The 16,258-nt window shown below is 45.8% G+C and overlaps 2 protein-coding genes across 4 annotated transcripts in view; both read left to right on the top strand.

Moving 5' to 3' along the window:
* LOC149327962 (uncharacterized) overlaps positions 1–16,258 on the top strand; it is a 122,184-nt gene that overhangs the window by 77,333 nt on the left and 28,593 nt on the right. The window lies entirely within an intron of this gene.
* The window catches only part of LOC149327963 (uncharacterized), a 44,202-nt gene that overhangs the window by 13,352 nt on the left and 14,592 nt on the right, over positions 1–16,258 (top strand). For 2 of the 3 annotated variants that reach the window (XM_089563231.1, XM_089563232.1), the window contains exons 5-10: positions 852–991; positions 5,278–5,418; positions 6,405–6,456; positions 6,841–6,987; positions 7,847–7,974; positions 13,290–13,383. In XM_089563231.1, the coding sequence (XP_089419357.1) occupies positions 13,321–13,383 (63 nt within the window). In that variant the 5' untranslated portion in view covers positions 852–991; positions 5,278–5,418; positions 6,405–6,456; ... (1 more) ...; positions 7,847–7,974; positions 13,290–13,320. Of the gene's footprint in view, positions 1–851; positions 992–5,277; positions 5,419–6,404; positions 6,457–6,840; positions 6,988–7,846; positions 7,975–12,409; positions 12,558–13,289; positions 13,384–16,258 lie in introns of all 3 variants that reach the window. The other variant, XM_089563233.1, reaches the window with a different exon arrangement.

Raw genomic sequence — 16,258 nt, forward strand, 5'->3', positions numbered from 1 at the left:
CTATGAAATTAGTCATTGTTGTGCTTGGAATGCACCCATGGGCATGGACTGTCTGAGAAGTATTTATACCCTTTTCAAACCAGCATCAACTCCGGTCGAGCTATTCCCGAGCCCCTTATAGAGCTGACTCATTTTTGTGCCCTTTGTCTTTGGGGTTGTATCCAAACGTAAGAGGTCTAGACTCGGTGAGAACTAGGACTTCGACGTTTATTTACACTCCATAGCACTGACGAATACTATACAGCAAAATACACCACATTCCTGAATGATGCGGCAGTTTCCGCGTTTTTAGTTCATAAGTATTCGTGCGATGTGGATCGTTCCTGGGTAGACACTAGCCTGCTGCGTTTCATCACTTTCAAAGCATTCTTATTTCCTGAAGATGAATATGAATATTTGTCCCGTTTCCTTTTAGTAATCGCTGGGATATCACTTTTTGGTATTTGCAGGTTTTTTTTGCTGCGTAGAAAAATGCACATAACGTACATACTATGATGCGTCGTTTTTTCATGTAATGTGCACGTTGTAACAGAAACCATTTCAGTACAACTAGGTGGTTACAGTGCTCCATGGTGAACTGCAGGACTCCTTTTTCAATCCGGTCGAGACGACAGAGCTTGGTCGGAAGCAAAACGCAAAAGCGCCCGCATCCTTTGCGAAATCACGCACATTTCTAACCCGTGGGCATCCAGATTTGCCCTGAGCCATTCACTACTGTGTCCCCTGTAGCCCGAGTCTCTTCGGGAGGTTAAATCACCGCCTGTTGTAGTTTTTTTTTTTTGGAACACTGCGAAGTTAAATTGGCAGTAACTGAGTCATTGGCGTTCTTGTTTTTTCGTCGTGATTGGCAGCTCGAGCTCCTGGCCAGCCCGTCGTCCAAGCCGCGGACGCCTCTTGTGTCTGGACTGTTATCATCACGTGGGTGCCGCCGACGGCCGGCTGTCATCCAGCAGCCGCTACTGACTCAGCCGTGCAGAAATAATGGCTGAAAGTGAGTACGGTTGCACATGATTTTGCACGTAGCAGATGCAAACATGACTCTGTGGTCCATGGTCTGAAGGGCACAACTAAAAAACTGCAGACAAGGCTAGACATATGCAGAATTTGGTAATAACTTAAAATCCACAGCACAAAACACAGTCACATTTACGCAAATCGTGAAATACTGCACTTCTCAGCTTAGCATCTTCCTCACTGGAATAAACGTGCACGGTGTTGCCTGAAATACAGGGGGGGGGGGTAAAACTTACAAGCTTTTTTTGCGGTAGATGTCTCTGAGCACGCTCGTATTCTTAATATCCACCTCCGATGTTCAGCTTAATCAATGAAGCTAAGAAAATGAAAGTGCACGTTTGGCGCAAAACATCTATTTAGTGACGTTTTGGTGTTATGTACTGCGTTTGCTTTATTTTCAGTTTTCTGCGCGAAAGTGATAAAGTTGCCTACATACGCTCCGCCTACTTCTCTGCAAGAAAAAGTTGTGCTGTTTCATTATAAGGATGCTATGAACCGAGCGAGGCGTCACAATTTTTGCTATTTACAGGATGTTGCAACTGGATTAACCTTTCAAAGATAGTGGCATGATGACACAGGCTACTACGTTCCTGCAGTGTTCTTTCGTTGCTACTAATAACTAGCCTCACCTTCAAAAGCTAGTGGCATGAGGAGACAGGTTATTGCATTTCTGCTGTGTTCTTTCTTGCTACTAATAGCTAACCTAATTTGGAAATTAGTGACATTAGGAGACAGGTTCCTGCCTTTCTCTTGCATTCTTTCTTTCCTGCTAATAAGCTAACTTAACAATGCTGTCCCATGAAGAGACAGGTTATTGCATTTCTGGTGTGGTTTTTCCTTGCTACTAATAACTAAAGTAACCTTCAAAAGGTTGCGGCATAACGACACAGGTGACTGCACTTCTTCTGTCTGTCTACTATCTTTGCTACTGATAACTAACCTAACCTAACATACTGATACTGAAAACTAACTTAACATTTCCCTTTACCACGCTGACTAATCCTCTTATCTGAGTTTACCAGGTCCACCCAGCGCCTCCCCCCCGTCGCAGCCCCTTCAAAGCCTTTTTCAATCCCCACCCCCCGGATATAAGTTTTTCCACTATTGCAGCTTAACGAATCACGATTCACCTCCCTCCCCTTCGTGACACGCATCCCCTCTCACACCACTTTCCTTCCCCACCCCCAGGGCCTTCCTCTTCGGAGCGAAGGCCCTATTTAATCCCTGCCAATGATGAACGCTTTGCCCAGACGAAGACAAGTCCCCTTGTCGAAACGTTGGCACAAGCAACCTGAGGTTTTCCCTCCCTTGTTCATTTTGTGATAACCTGCAAAAGTTAGTGGCATGAAGAGACAGGCTAGTGCATTTCTGCTCGGTTCTTTCTTTGCTACTAATAACTAACCTAACCTTCAAAAACTAGTCACGTGAAGTGAATGGTAACTTCATTCATGCTGTGTTCTTTCTTTGATAGTAGCAACTAACCTAATCTTGAAATGGTAGTGGCATGACACCAGCATCAACACCGGTGGTTCCATTCCCGAGCCACTTATAGAGCGGACTCAGTCATTTTTGTGCCCTTTATCTGTGGGGTTGAATCCAAACATAAGAGGTCCAGACTCGGTGAGAACTGGGACTTCGACATTTATTACACTCCATAACCCTGACGAGTACTATAGCGCAAAATGCACCACATTCCTGAATCATGCGGCAGTTTCCGCTTTTTTAGTTCATAAGTGTTCGTGCGATGCGGATCAAATGCGTATATCCTAGCCTGCTGTCTTTCATTGCTTTTAAGGCATTCCGATTTCCTGAAGATGAATGTGAATATTTTGTCATGTTTTCATTTAGTAATCACTGGGATGTCACGTTGGTATTTACAGCTTTTTTTTTTTTGCTGCGTAAAAGAAATGTACCTAACGTACTTGCTACGAGGCGTAATTTTTTTTTTAGAGTTGGTTTGGTTGGTTGGTTTATGGGGTTTAACGTCCCAAAGCGACTAAGGCTATGAGAGACGCCGTAGTGGAGCTTCCGGAAATTTCGACCACCTGGGGTTCTTTAACGTGCACTGACATCGCACAGTACACGGGCCTCTAGAATTTCTCCCCCAAAGGAATTCAACCGCCGCGGCCGGGTTCGAACCCGCGTCTTTCAAGCCAGCAGCCGGGCACCATAGCCACTGAGCCACCGCGGCGGATTTTTTTTCTTAAAGTAATGTGCACGTTATAGCACAAACCACTTTATTACAACTCGGTGTTTACTGCGCTCCGTGCTGAACTGGAGGACTCTTTTTTTCAATCCGGTCGATGATGGATGATGAAAACGTTTATTTAAAGCCGCAATGACTTAGTTTAAGGGAAGGCTGATCGGGTCCCTAGTCCGGGACGCCGTTGGTAAAAGCCGCTTTCCGTGCCCTGGCGACGAGAGCTCGTTGTTCCTCGAGGTCTGAGCTGCACAGGGCCGCCTGCCAGCCCTCCTGCGTTGGCTGATTTATGATGTCAATACTATTATTTGCCTGACAAGTCCATACCATATGGTATAAGTTTGCCCTCTGGCCACAATGTTTGCACTGTGCCGAAAAGTTCTCGGGCTCAATGGCGTGAAGCTTAGCTGGATTATTAAACGACATAATTTGTAGCCTTCGAAGGTCGCATTCTTCTTAGTTACTAAGACACTTAGCGGGCCTCGGGAGTGTCTGCCTTTCAAGGCGCATATGCTGTAATGTCTCTGAATATGTTGTTATCGGAGAAGGAGAGCCTGATCAGTAAGGGAGGACGTAGAAGGATTCCGGGGAAGAAAAGCTCTGGCCGAAGCGTGTGCCCGCTCGTTTCTTCAACTCCCTGGTGACCTGGTGCCCATAATAATTCCTTCCGTTCAGCTGAAGTCCTACACTGACGGAGAATCTTGCCGGCTAGCGGCGTGATTCTGCCACGCATATAGTTTATATAATCCGCCTGGGAATCTGTAACTGTGTATTTCGATGCGGAGTGCTATCGCTACTAGTGATGCGAGTGCTATCGGCTAGTGCTATCGCTACTTCCTCCATAGGCTGTGTATCCCCGTTACGAACTGAAAGCCCGTCCACGACCTGCATTTGGTGCACCACTAAGATTGTTGATATTCCTTGTACAGGACCCGCAGCGTCCACGAAGAAGGCTCCTTCTTCTCTTAAATAGCACTCGTTCAACTTCTTGCTCCTCGCCACTCGTCTAGCATGATCATGCTCCAGGTGCATGTTTTTGGGAAGCGGAAGCGCAAGGAATTGCTCTTACACTCTTTAGGTATATCTTGTCTCCCAGCCACTTGCTCCGGAAAGCTAATGTTTAAATCTTCTAAGACTCTGCGGCCGGTCGTAGTTGTGGCCAGTCGCATTACCTGGCTTGTAAGATGGACGCTAATCAATTCATCAGCTGTATTGTGTACCCCTAGTTTTAGCACACGCTCCGTAGATACTTTCATGGCTAAGCCGAGTGCCTTCTTATAAGCGGTTCGAATGATAGCGTCCAGGTGGTTTAGATCGGTCTTCTCATACGAAGGTACGGAGCCACGAACACTATCCTGCAGATGGCAAAGGCCTGTATTAGTCTAAGGGTATCCTGTTCTTCCATGCCGTTTTTCTTGCTTGTTCGCACACCGTTCGGAGCTTGGGGGGGGGGGGGGGGGGGGGGGAGCTGTGTTCAAACAATTGTGGTTAATGAGCAGCCCCCGAAACCTTATTGTTTCCACCTCGGGAATATGTGTATCGTGGACCAAGATCCCCAGCGATGCAGTATCCACCTTCCCTCGCAGGACGAGGAGCTCCGTCTTGTCCGGGCAACAGCACAGTCCGCATTCTTCTGCATATTCTTGAACCGTACTGGCTCCCTCTTGGAGGGCCTCCTCAATCTGTCCAAAGTTTCTCTCCGTTGCCCATATGGTTATGTCATCCGCGTAGAGGGCGTGCCGGATTCCCTTTATGGCACTAAGTTGTTCCGGCAGGTGCATGAGAGCAACGTTGAAGAGCAGTGGAGAAAGGATTGCTCCCTGAGGCGTCCCTTTGGTCGGAAGCAAAACGCAAAAGCGCCCGCATGCTTTGCGAAATCACTGCACATTACTTACCCCCTGGGCATCCAGATTTACCCCGAGTCATTCACTACTGTGTCCCCCCGTAGCCTGTGTCGCTTCGGGACGTTAAACCACCGCCTGTTGTGGGTTGTTTTAGAATACTGCACAAGTTCAATTTTCCGTGAGTCACTGACGTTCTTGTTATTCCGTCCTGATTGGCAGCTCGAGCCCTTGGCCAAGCCCTCCGTATAAGCCGGAGGCGCCTCTTGCGTCTGGAGTGTTATCATCACGTGGGGGCCGCCAACGGCCGGCCATTGTACAGCAGCCCCTACTGACTCGGCCGTGCAGAAATATTGGCTGAAAGTGAGTGCGGTTGCACGCGACTTTTCCACTTAGCAGATGCAAACACGACTCGGTGGTCCACGGTGTGAAGGCCACAACTAAAAGACTTCATACAAGGCTCGAATATACATAATTTCGTAATAACGTAAAATCCATAGCTTGAAACTCAAAATCAAGTTTACACAAATCGTGATATACGAGTGCCGTGTGCGGCACTGCCATTTCTCCAGTGGAATCACCGTGCATGGTTTTACCTGAAATAAAGAGGGGGTGAAACTTACAAGCTTTTTTTGCGGTAAATGTCACTAAGCACGCTCATATTCTTAATATCTATCACTGATGTTCAGCTTTATCAGTGTATTAAGAAAATGAAAGTGCATAATCGGCGCAAAACATGTCTTTTGTGAGATGCTCGGGTTATGTACTGCGTTTGATTTATTTTCAGTTTTCTGCGCGAAAGTGATAAAGCTGTCTTAATCAGCTCCACCTATTTCTCTGCAAGAAAACGTTGTGCTATTTCATTGTAAGGACGATATGAACCAAGTGAGGGGTGATAATTTTTGCTATTTACAGGATGATGCAACTGGACGCCACGTTTAAAAGGTCGGTCGGACCGTTTTTTTCGTGAGAAGCCTTGACGGAAACCGAACACCGGAACTATATAGAGCTGGAGATAATCGTGGCTGTTCTGACACATGTTTAGATTGCGGCTGTAGGGCAAAATTTCGTCAAAGTTTGAGGGTCCAAGAGGCTTTTGGCAGAAAATTAACACGAACTGTTTTCTATGTGCGATCACATGGCGTAGTACATGTTTGCACGCCAATGGTGACAAATTTGGCGCTGACCGAAAAGATTGGCGATATTTCGCTACTCTTGACCTCTGTATGGCAACTTTCCTGAACTGGTCAAAAGAAACACTGCTGACACCTTAGGCAAATCGCACTATTTTGTTTTTTTATTGCAGGTGAGTTATCACACGTGTTAATTCCACATCGTTTCTTCTGCAGATAACTGCTGCTCCTGTTTAGCGTCAGCCTCACGGCGTAACCACGATGATGGGTATGTGGATAACTTTGCTCTACCTCTGACATTCTCTTGGGGAATAATTATGCCCCTTTCTGATGCTTCATTACCCACTCTGCAGTACATATGGGTATGTAGGAGAATTTAATATGCATTCTGTTGCACTAAAAGGCGCGCAAGCGGTATGTGATATTAGCACGTTTCGAAGAACCGCAGGTAGTATAAATTAGTTAGAGACCCTCGATAATGACGTTGCTCATATCCAGTGCATCATTTCGGGAAGATAAACCCATAATTCAAATGTGACGGCAATTATAGCCAGTCGCGTCGATGCTGCAATAACTTTTTTGTCATTGCTCCTTAAACTAGACAAACGCGAGCTGGAACCGTGCCACTAACGTTCTCTCTCTTGATGTACAGTCTGACTCTGGGACGAGCCATCCACAAGTGTGGGAGCAAGATGCGCCTTCTGTGACTGGACTGTTATCATCACGAAAGCACCACTAACCTCTGAATCCTGTACAGCGCCCATTCCCTGCCCACTATGGTGGGAAAGGCGTCCTGAAGGTGAGAAAGACTGCCAATGGCGTTGTGCACGCAGTAGACGCAGCCATAGCTCAGTCTTCCATGCTACAACACGTGAAATTTGAGGCACAGAGTGCAAGCCTAAACACAAACAGGATGGGAATTGACTTCGCTGAAACTTGTTAGGCGTGTTGCTGAAAGATAGGCAATTCCAATTATTCAAATACTCGCGGCAAGCACTGCACTTAGTTCCTAACCTTCCTTCTCATTTCAGTAAGTGAGCGCAGTTGTTCGGAATCATAAAGAGAGTCAGAGTTCTGGCTTTTGCACTCGCTGGAATACTTGTGACAAGCCTTTGTTTCGAGGTCTCCGCTCTCAAAGCTGACGCTAAGTCCATCTAATCAAACGCATGCACGACGTTTGGGGTTGGCGAGGAACTTCCTATATTAAGACATCCCCCTACCGTTTGGAGTTCGTTCCATTTCTGTTAGTGAAAGCAAAATATTAAGTGGTCAGTTTTACTGGTTGTTCAGTAACAAGAAGCTTTTTTTTGTGTCATTTAGAAAAAGAATCAACCAGGGAAGGAGGAAATGTGTGCTGTGTTATCCTTGCAATTCAACGACTAGACCCCTGCTGAAACACATGCGTGCTTCGCTCAGTTTCTCTCCGTACTTCCGATGCTAAACAAGGCTCTGCGTCAGTCATGCGTGTACGGTAGAAAGAAAAGGCACATATGGACGAATTGCGGACAGCTGCAAGATATTGGCTCTTGGTTCTTGAAAGGGAGTTAAATGATGACGGTGGCCTTGCATAAAGTTTCGTGTGTTTGTAATTATGACACGTACAATCCATTGCCAGCCTATTGTGAAGTGGTTTCTCACAGTACTGCTTCCTTTCATAGCAGGGACGTGCTTTGGTGCTGGCGGCCACCGGAGAGCTCACCGAACGAACCAAGTGGCCGCCATCATCTGCACCGCAGTCGTCACGTGGACGGACGGTCGACGCAACTCTTGTGCTTTTAAAGCCAAGGTGAAATATTTAGCATACTTTTTCTTAAATATGTTCCTCTTCTTGCTACATTGGGGCACAAAATTTGTATTATATATTGATAAAAATGAATAAAAGTTCAAATATGTGAGCAAATAAGTATCCATATAAGTATTACTATTCTTACTATGAATCGCAATAAAATTTTGGTAATGAGCCATATTAAATTACTACAAATTTAGCCGTATGTTTAAAATGTACCGGCTGCGTCAGCTAAATGTAAGAGAGTTTTTAATTAAAATTAAACGTTCTGCTATACGCACACGTTAAGAGTCGTTTGTCCTAGTCGTCGGTAATTCTCGTTTTTTTAAAATCTGTTGAACACTGAAGGCTAATTACCTTAATTGTTTACTATTGTCTTCGGGAAAAATTTATGTATGCAGAAGTTGTAGATCGTTACGAAAAAATGGCTGAGGCTTAACTTGGTTAAGCCTGGAGAATGCGAAGCATCATCGTGTCACGTGGTGTGACGTCATGTATCGCTATTTGGAGGCGCACAACCACAGCGACGGCGCGCGGTGGGCCCTCGTTTCTCTACTGTCGTGACGTCATCGTGTCACGTGGTGTGACATCATGTATCACGTGATTTGGAGGCGCATAACCACGGTGAAGGGCTGAAGTGGTAGCTAAAGTAGTAAGCTTCGCATAAAACGGCAGTCTGGAATGTTTATAAGATAGTATCATATACGTACATTCTCTAACCGCCCCAAAATGAATGCCGCCGACGAGCGTACAGTTACTGCCGAGTATCTTGGGCCCACTGCAAACACAGTCATGTCGGGGAACGCACTCTGACGATGAGCGGTATCTGTTCTCCCCAGAAACCGCGTCATGGCGCACTCAAGTAACACGATTACAACGTTATCACTTTTGTATTCCGTAGGCTTTCTTTTTTGTTTCCCAAAAGATGATCTTAAATGGTACCTTGTTCTTAATCTTTCAGGTTGCTCCTTTTTCACGTGATCTATGTCTTGCGAATTTACACTTTTACTCGAATAGCAGTATTTACAAATTTTGTAATCACTTCACAAATTAACTTCGAAGAAAGTTAGTGAAGTCTGTCACACGGCTCTCAACAGTACTCTTCTTTTTACTCGCATACGACACTACTTCATTTTTCTTTTTCTTATTCGTTGTATTCATTGTGGATAACTGATTTTGTATAAATTTGTATTATCTTCCACATTTTGGCTGAACAGTTTGATAATTCTAGGGTGGTGGTTTTACCTTCCGCTATATACGCGCTTTTCTCTGCACACGCCCCCTGCTGATAGCGACGGAAGCTTGAAGAGAAGGGTGTGATAGGCTGCAGGCAGATTGTGGGCCTGCCACCCGCGGCACCAGTGTAGCACGCGCCGTGGTCTGTTCGTCGGTAAGATAGGCGCCGCTGGCCAGAGGTGGTGCCAGAGAATCGCAAGCTAGAAAGCGCATGGGCCGTTCGCCCGATACGAGACTGATCGGAGGTATAATTTCGCCCTGTCCCAGTCGAAACACAGAGCCAACGATGCTCGGCAATGCGTGTTCTGTGTGCGGCAAATTAAACAGCGTCAGCCTTTAGCCGTAGTCTTTCAACTGCCTTTCGATTTTTAAGTATTCAAATGAGCTTTCTGTAAACCATTTTCTCTTTAAGTGGGGCTGCGTCTACATCGACCAGCTAACGTCGTCTCGGAATGTGCCATAACCTCCTTCGAAACCGCATCGCAATTCCCCTCATATGCGTAGCTGCCGCAACGGGAAGCTGCTGGTCGCGCTGCCATCCAGAAAGGGGTCGGCACATGAGAGGGCGCTCCTCTAATGGCCGGACGACGCTTGTGCTTGCAGTGTTTAAAAGGTGGGGAAGTGCAGCTGTGGGAGTATTGTATACTGCTCCCCTTTGAGAATTAAATAGTTGGCGTGTGAGGGCATGCGCAAAATATCATTATGGCAGAAATTTCAAAACCAATTTGATTCCACGGTACGCGATGACATCTACTCAGTACAAAATCAAGAGACGTTAACTTTGTGTTAGGATTAAGTGCTTCTTGCGAAATTATGAGTTCTTTGATCAGCGTCCTGGACGCCGCCGCATTTTGCAGGCCACTGCACTCGATGGAACTCTATGGCACAAGCAACGAATGCTAAAGATAATTCTGTAGTGCCCGGTATAGTACTTTGCATATCTACTGCTTTTCGTGGTTCATTACAAGCAACCTACGAGGCGGTAACCGTCTTTCTAATGTTAACAGGCCTATTGAATTTAACACACAACCTACGAGGGAGTAACTGCTTTTGTAATGTCAACAGGGCTATTAAATTTACAAGCAACCTGCGTGGGAGTAACTGTTTTTGTAATGACAACACGCCTATTGAATTTAGCAACCAACGTACGAGGCAGTAACTGTTTTTGTAATGTCGTCCGGCCTATTGAATTTAACTCGGAACCTACAAGGGAGCTACTGTTTTTGTAATGTCAACCGGCCTATTAAATTTAACAAGTAACCTACAAGCGAGAAACTGTTTGTTAATGTCAACTAGCCTATTGAATTCAACTGGCAAATACGAGAGGTTAACTGTTTTTGTAATGCAAACAGGCCTATTGAATTTAACAGCGAACCCACGAAGGAGTAACTGTTTTCCTAATGACAATCAGCCAATTGAACTGTGCAGGACACTAAATCTCCAGTTCAGCTGCACTTCTGCCATATACTGTGAAACAGCATGTTTTTTTTTTTCCGGTTGCTGCTTCCTATCTCAGGGTCTAAGCAGCAGCAATAAAGTTTGTTTGAAGTGCGTTGCGGCCCCGCGAGAACTAACCACTCGAGCGAAACCACATGCGACCACATTTCGACGGCGGCAAAACGTAAAAGGCTCCCATCTGACCCACGATGCCAGCGTACATTAAAGAACCACACATGGTCTAAAGAATACGGAGCCATCAAGTGCGCCGTCTTTTATAGCTCATGTATCACTCTTGGAAAGCCACAATTAACGATTCACATCGAAGCCAAGGCTGGCGACTATAGCGGTTCGCTACTGAGCGCAAGATCCTTAAAATAGAATTGCTGCCACAAGGACCTCATTTGCGATGGAACTGAAGCGCCAAATTTTCTGCGCGATTTGGTATAATGTCACTGCACAGGAAGACTGCCAGGGACTTTAATAAAATCAGAAGGACGCTTAAGCTTCTCCTTAAGAGTAGACGCGATATTCCCTTTTCCTTCTTTGTTCCTGTTCTCATTCCTTTCCTTTCTCATTTCTCACCTAAAGTCAAGTTGTAGTCGTAGTTCGTCGCCACATTGTTCTCGACAAACTCGATGCAACAAACGGCAGCATAGCTTCCACGACGAACGAACGGGCAGCAAGTCGCAAGCTTCGTGGTGAACGCACCTTAGATGTTTAGTGTGTTGTTTCCCGCTTGTTTCCTGCGCCCCCGCACGGCCCCACTGCGCCCAACAAGACGAGCGGGAGGTGCTGCAGTCCCGTGCTGTCTATTGGGGGAGTCGCGTACATTGCGAGGAGGAAGAGGAGGAGGGAGCGGTTTCAGTGGGCACCGCCTGATGGCGCTACGTGTGCATGAGGCGGAGGCAAAGTAGCGGAAACGTACTTTGCTACTAGCTTAACTGCGACTTCTGTAATTTCCATGCTCATAATTACTAATACACACCCCAGTACATGTCTCTAAAGCACCCTTCTAAGACAACAGCGTATTCACTAGACGTGCCTTTGTTCAGTCGAAACCATTGAGATGGCATGACGAAGTTGTTAATGTGCTCGTCTCGCATTCCGGGGGCCCTGGTTTCGATTACTTACCTCGGCCAATTTTCTACTCAGTTTTCTTTCTTAATGTTTCTTTGATTGTTTGCTCATGGCCAACGCTGCTGACGACACCGGCTTTTCTTCGACATGGGGCCGTTGTTTCATGCTCGTGCGTTAAAACTTCCAATTTGGTTTTTACCCATGCCTAGTTCGGCCCAGTTGGCCCTGAATGAGAATTTTTCTGTCCCACTCGACCCACTAATGGAACCACTTACTTCCCAGTTGGTCCCCAGTTCCTCCCATTTGGCTCTTGACTGGAAACTGATGTGTCCCATTTGGTGGCAAACTAGACAGATTTGCTGCCCTCTAGGCCGCAACTGGGTCTCAGGGTGGAACCAGCTGGATTCCAGTTGGAACCAGTTACTCCCAGTTGAAACCAGTTACTCACACTTCAATTCGCCTTATTTGGATCCCTAAAGCTGCACTTCTGTGGATGCTGATGAGTAATTACTCCTCCTATATTTCAAGTATAGTTCACTTTAGGGACTACTCAGGAGCACAATTACCGCAATGAAAAACCTACACTGTCGTCAGTCTCGCGTAATATGCAATTCTTCTAGCCGGAATGCCCAAGTTACTCTGTGTTGCATTTCTAAATCTTGGCTTCACTTATGCCTTCCAGTCTGGTTGTCTTCCTTCGATGCCAATGCCTGGCTCAATCGCTCCAGCTGAAGCAGACTTTCCTGCCTTTGCACGCACATTGCCACTTCAGCGGATGCAACTCACAGCGGTGCATCCGCGGCCAGCCAAAGGCGGCTGCGGTGCAAGAGGTGAGGTTAAGATGCTCCCTTTGAATCTTCCACGCACTGTATGATGACGCGTGTTGAGGTAATGCCCGCTGTATTTGTACGAGACACAAGAGTTATGCGGATGAAATCAAGTGTGTAAACTTTGTTCTCTGCGCACATTGCAGCGCACATATGCGTGCGAAAAATTCGGCGCGCACTCAAACCAAGTCTCCCTTTTCCTAAAATGAATGCTCATAACGATGCATTAGTCTGCTAAAGAAAGTATTCATTTTAAAACACCCACACATATTCCGGAACTCCTTCACTGCTGACAATTATGCATTCCTTAAACATGGCTGCATTAAACACAATGTATTCAATTTCTTGTGCACGATTTTTGTTGGTTGCTTCATACTTGTGTCAAAATTGCTTGATGCTGTTTTATTCCATGAACATGGAGGTCCTAACAACGGTTTCATTACTGGCCCCTCTTCGGTAATAAAAACAATAAATGCGAGTTCGATCCCCGCCGTGGCTGTTGCATTTCTATGAAGACGAAATTCAGGTGTTCAAAATTTCTGGAGCCCTATACTACGTCGTCCATCAGAGCCTTAGTTCCTTTGGGATGTTAAACCCCCATAAACCATTAACCATATTTTAAAAAAATACTGATTGTACTTTTCAGGTGGGCATTTCAAAAGTCATTGACATGCCACAGGCTGCCAGTCGGCAGCTGTCTTGCTACAGCAGCCGCCTTGTTTTCAATGCCACCAGTTCTCTCTGGTCGTCATGACATCCCTGAACGATGCCCAGCCGACGAGTGGAGGTGCGGGGGCCACACCTCCTTGCCGAGCCCATGGAGACACCGGTATGTATGGCGTTCTCAAAATCGGCGATGTTTCGGCTATGCAACACGTGGCAAGAGTTTCAATATCAAACTGGGAGGTACAAAATCAGTGGAGAGTATCTCAAAATTTCGTGTACAGAGGCTGTCAAACTTTGTAGTAACACCGAGACATTCGTGCAAGCATTTTCCTCCAACGCGTCTCTCTTTAGCCTTAGCAACATTCACTGATCCATTTTTTTTCTTAAGCAGATTCAGCCATCTTTGTCGTCTGCCAAATTGACACATAAGTTTTAAAAATATACCAGAGATGTTTAGATGCCGTGCAGGAAATCTCCAAGCACAAACTTGACGGCTTGTTCCTCCCAACTGCCTGAACGTGTGCGCCACGTGTTATAACAGGTGTGTGCCTAGAGTGCTGATTTCGCCCACGAGGAATACATTGATGAAGCCTTCAAAGTCGCAGCTGCCTCAGAAGTTCTAACCTCTCAACGATCCAATAATATTCAAAGAGTTCAAATCATTCCGCAATAAACTAGCAGCGATGTTAAAAAATCCGAAGACATCTACTCTATAAATATGTTCTGCAACGACAAAATGTGCTGATCTGTTATAAAGTGGAAAAAGTTTAACACTCTTCTGCATCCTAATATGAAAAAAACACCCCAGTGTTATCGAGAATGCAGGTAAAACATTTTGGGGGGGGGGGGGGGGGGGAGAGCATTGGCGGATGCATTTAATGTTAATACTGGAAGTAATTTCAATAGTGTTGCATTTAATGAGATAGATTTGCTTGCTAGTATATGCTTGTCTTTAGTTCCAATATAATACAGCTTTTGTTTTATACCCATTAGTCCGGAGACGATTTCTGCTCGTAAATTCGTGTAATTTTGCTAGTGTTTAAATTGGCGTCTTCGACAAGGTCGTATTAAATGTCCGCACATTAAAATACATATGATGATGATGATGATAATGATGATGCACTCGTGAGGTCTCTCCAAGTAGTTCTTGCTCTCTAAACAGGAAGGAGTAAATGCGGATTAAGATGTTCTACAGCGCACTCCCTATTATATAAAATAAGTACGCCAGAGAACAGCTTGCTCCCTTTTAACATTCTGTTAGGCGTACTCGTGTTTAGAGTGTAGGCCCACTTCCATCTTTTCTGCTTACCCTCCAGGAGTGTACAGCAGAAGGATTCCTCGTGCAGTAAAGGCTCATGATGATGATCTCAAACTCATGTCCTCATTTCCCATGCCTTAAGCTGCCCACGTTCAGGTTTGCCCTTTCGAACTTGGGCAAACCGAAGTTAGGGCGCGAAAAACGACACGGAGGCAGTTTCCGGCCAAGCATGAATCGACAGCAGCCTGTGGAGAAATCCGCTTCGTGACATCGAAAAAGTGAACGTCACCGCACACAACGAAGACGACAATTGTTCGCAAGTCCGGTTTCCCCCGTGAGGGCTGGGCGGATCACTTCGGTTTGAAATTCTAGAGAAATTTTTCTGGTATTTTTATATCTTAGAGTAAGCAGCATTGGGCACTATCACTTCTGTGCTCGACAGTGTAAAGCTGTTTTAAGCCATTCAGCCCAGGAAAAGGTGTAGGTGAGGCTATAAAGAGGTGCTGATGAACTAAGCCGGGTACCGCGATAACTGGTGCTGTGATACGCTATGTGTCGTAGGCATCGTAAAGTTCGTAGGCATCGTAAAGTTCAGAGTGCGCTTCGAATAGATGACGCTGCTTATCACCGATATTTTTTTTCTAAAATTGTTCTTTGTTCTTTGGAAATACTTGTGTCCCGCTTAGTTTTTGCCGACAATGGAACATGTCGGGGCGTTGCTTAAGAAAGCGTCTGAGAAAAAAAAATGCAGGATGCATATAATTAATTGAGAGCGCAACATTTAGGCGCCTTTTTCTGCATTCCGCGTTGTAGTCGTCGGCCTTGGCGTAATCGGCGTATCACGCTACCTGACAGCCGTGGCAGGTAGTAGCAGTGACACGCCACCTGAAACGGCGAGAGAAGGAGTAGGGACGCCAGGATGATGGCAGTGCTGCCATGGGAAGATTCCGAAGGGTGGCAACAGATATAGAAACACGCCTGCCTGAAATTCTTTACCTCAGCATAACCCAAAATTGAATGTGTGAAGAGCTGTCCTCAAATTTTGCATTGCCCGCTACCGTAATCGTGTGTCAATTTTTTTAGTTCCTCTGATCATGGCGACAAATTCCATGTCGATATCCGGAAGTTTGCATCCGAGCCGTCTGCTCTGGCTTCTGCAAGCGTGTTCTATATATAAGAAGAAATGGAAAGGGCAAAGAGGTACTTTGCACGCAGTACTATCTCTCCTGAGCCTTGTCCTGAAGATGAGAAGCGTGTTTGTGTAATATGTACTCATCACTGATGTCTTCCAGGAGGACTTCTTATTTTTATTTTAGCAATGCAGGTGTTGTGGATACGTCACCGCAGCTTACGTCGTGATAGATTTAGAAATATTTTAATAGGTGCCAAATTATTGAGCACAAACGCATTTTGGCTGCCTTATGAGTTAGCGGCTTGCTTTTAAGGCTTATCAGATCGCGTGCCAATGAGAGGGGTCGTCGCTCTGATATATACTAGACCGGACGTGTGGCCGGGATTTGCATTTTGAGAGCTCCTCGCGGGCACAGCTTCGGTATTGCCGCAGTGGACGGCAGAATTCTAAGCCGAGTACGCTCGTGTCTTAGATTTTTTCTTAAAGATTGTTACGGTGGGAGGGAAACGCAAGATGAGGGACTTCGAGTGTGCAATGATGAAAGCAGGGTCAGGAAAAACGTTTGCGGGTCAGAAGATATGCTGCGAATTCAGGAACTGTTTTTGAGCAATGACGTGCTCTCGCTCCCAATGTTTGCGGAATAGAATT

This window comes from Amblyomma mixtum, chromosome 10 (assembly GCF_055824585.1).
Source record: "Amblyomma mixtum isolate Tamu chromosome 10, ASM5582458v1, whole genome shotgun sequence".
NCBI classification, from domain to species: Eukaryota; Metazoa; Arthropoda; class Arachnida; order Ixodida; family Ixodidae; genus Amblyomma; species Amblyomma mixtum.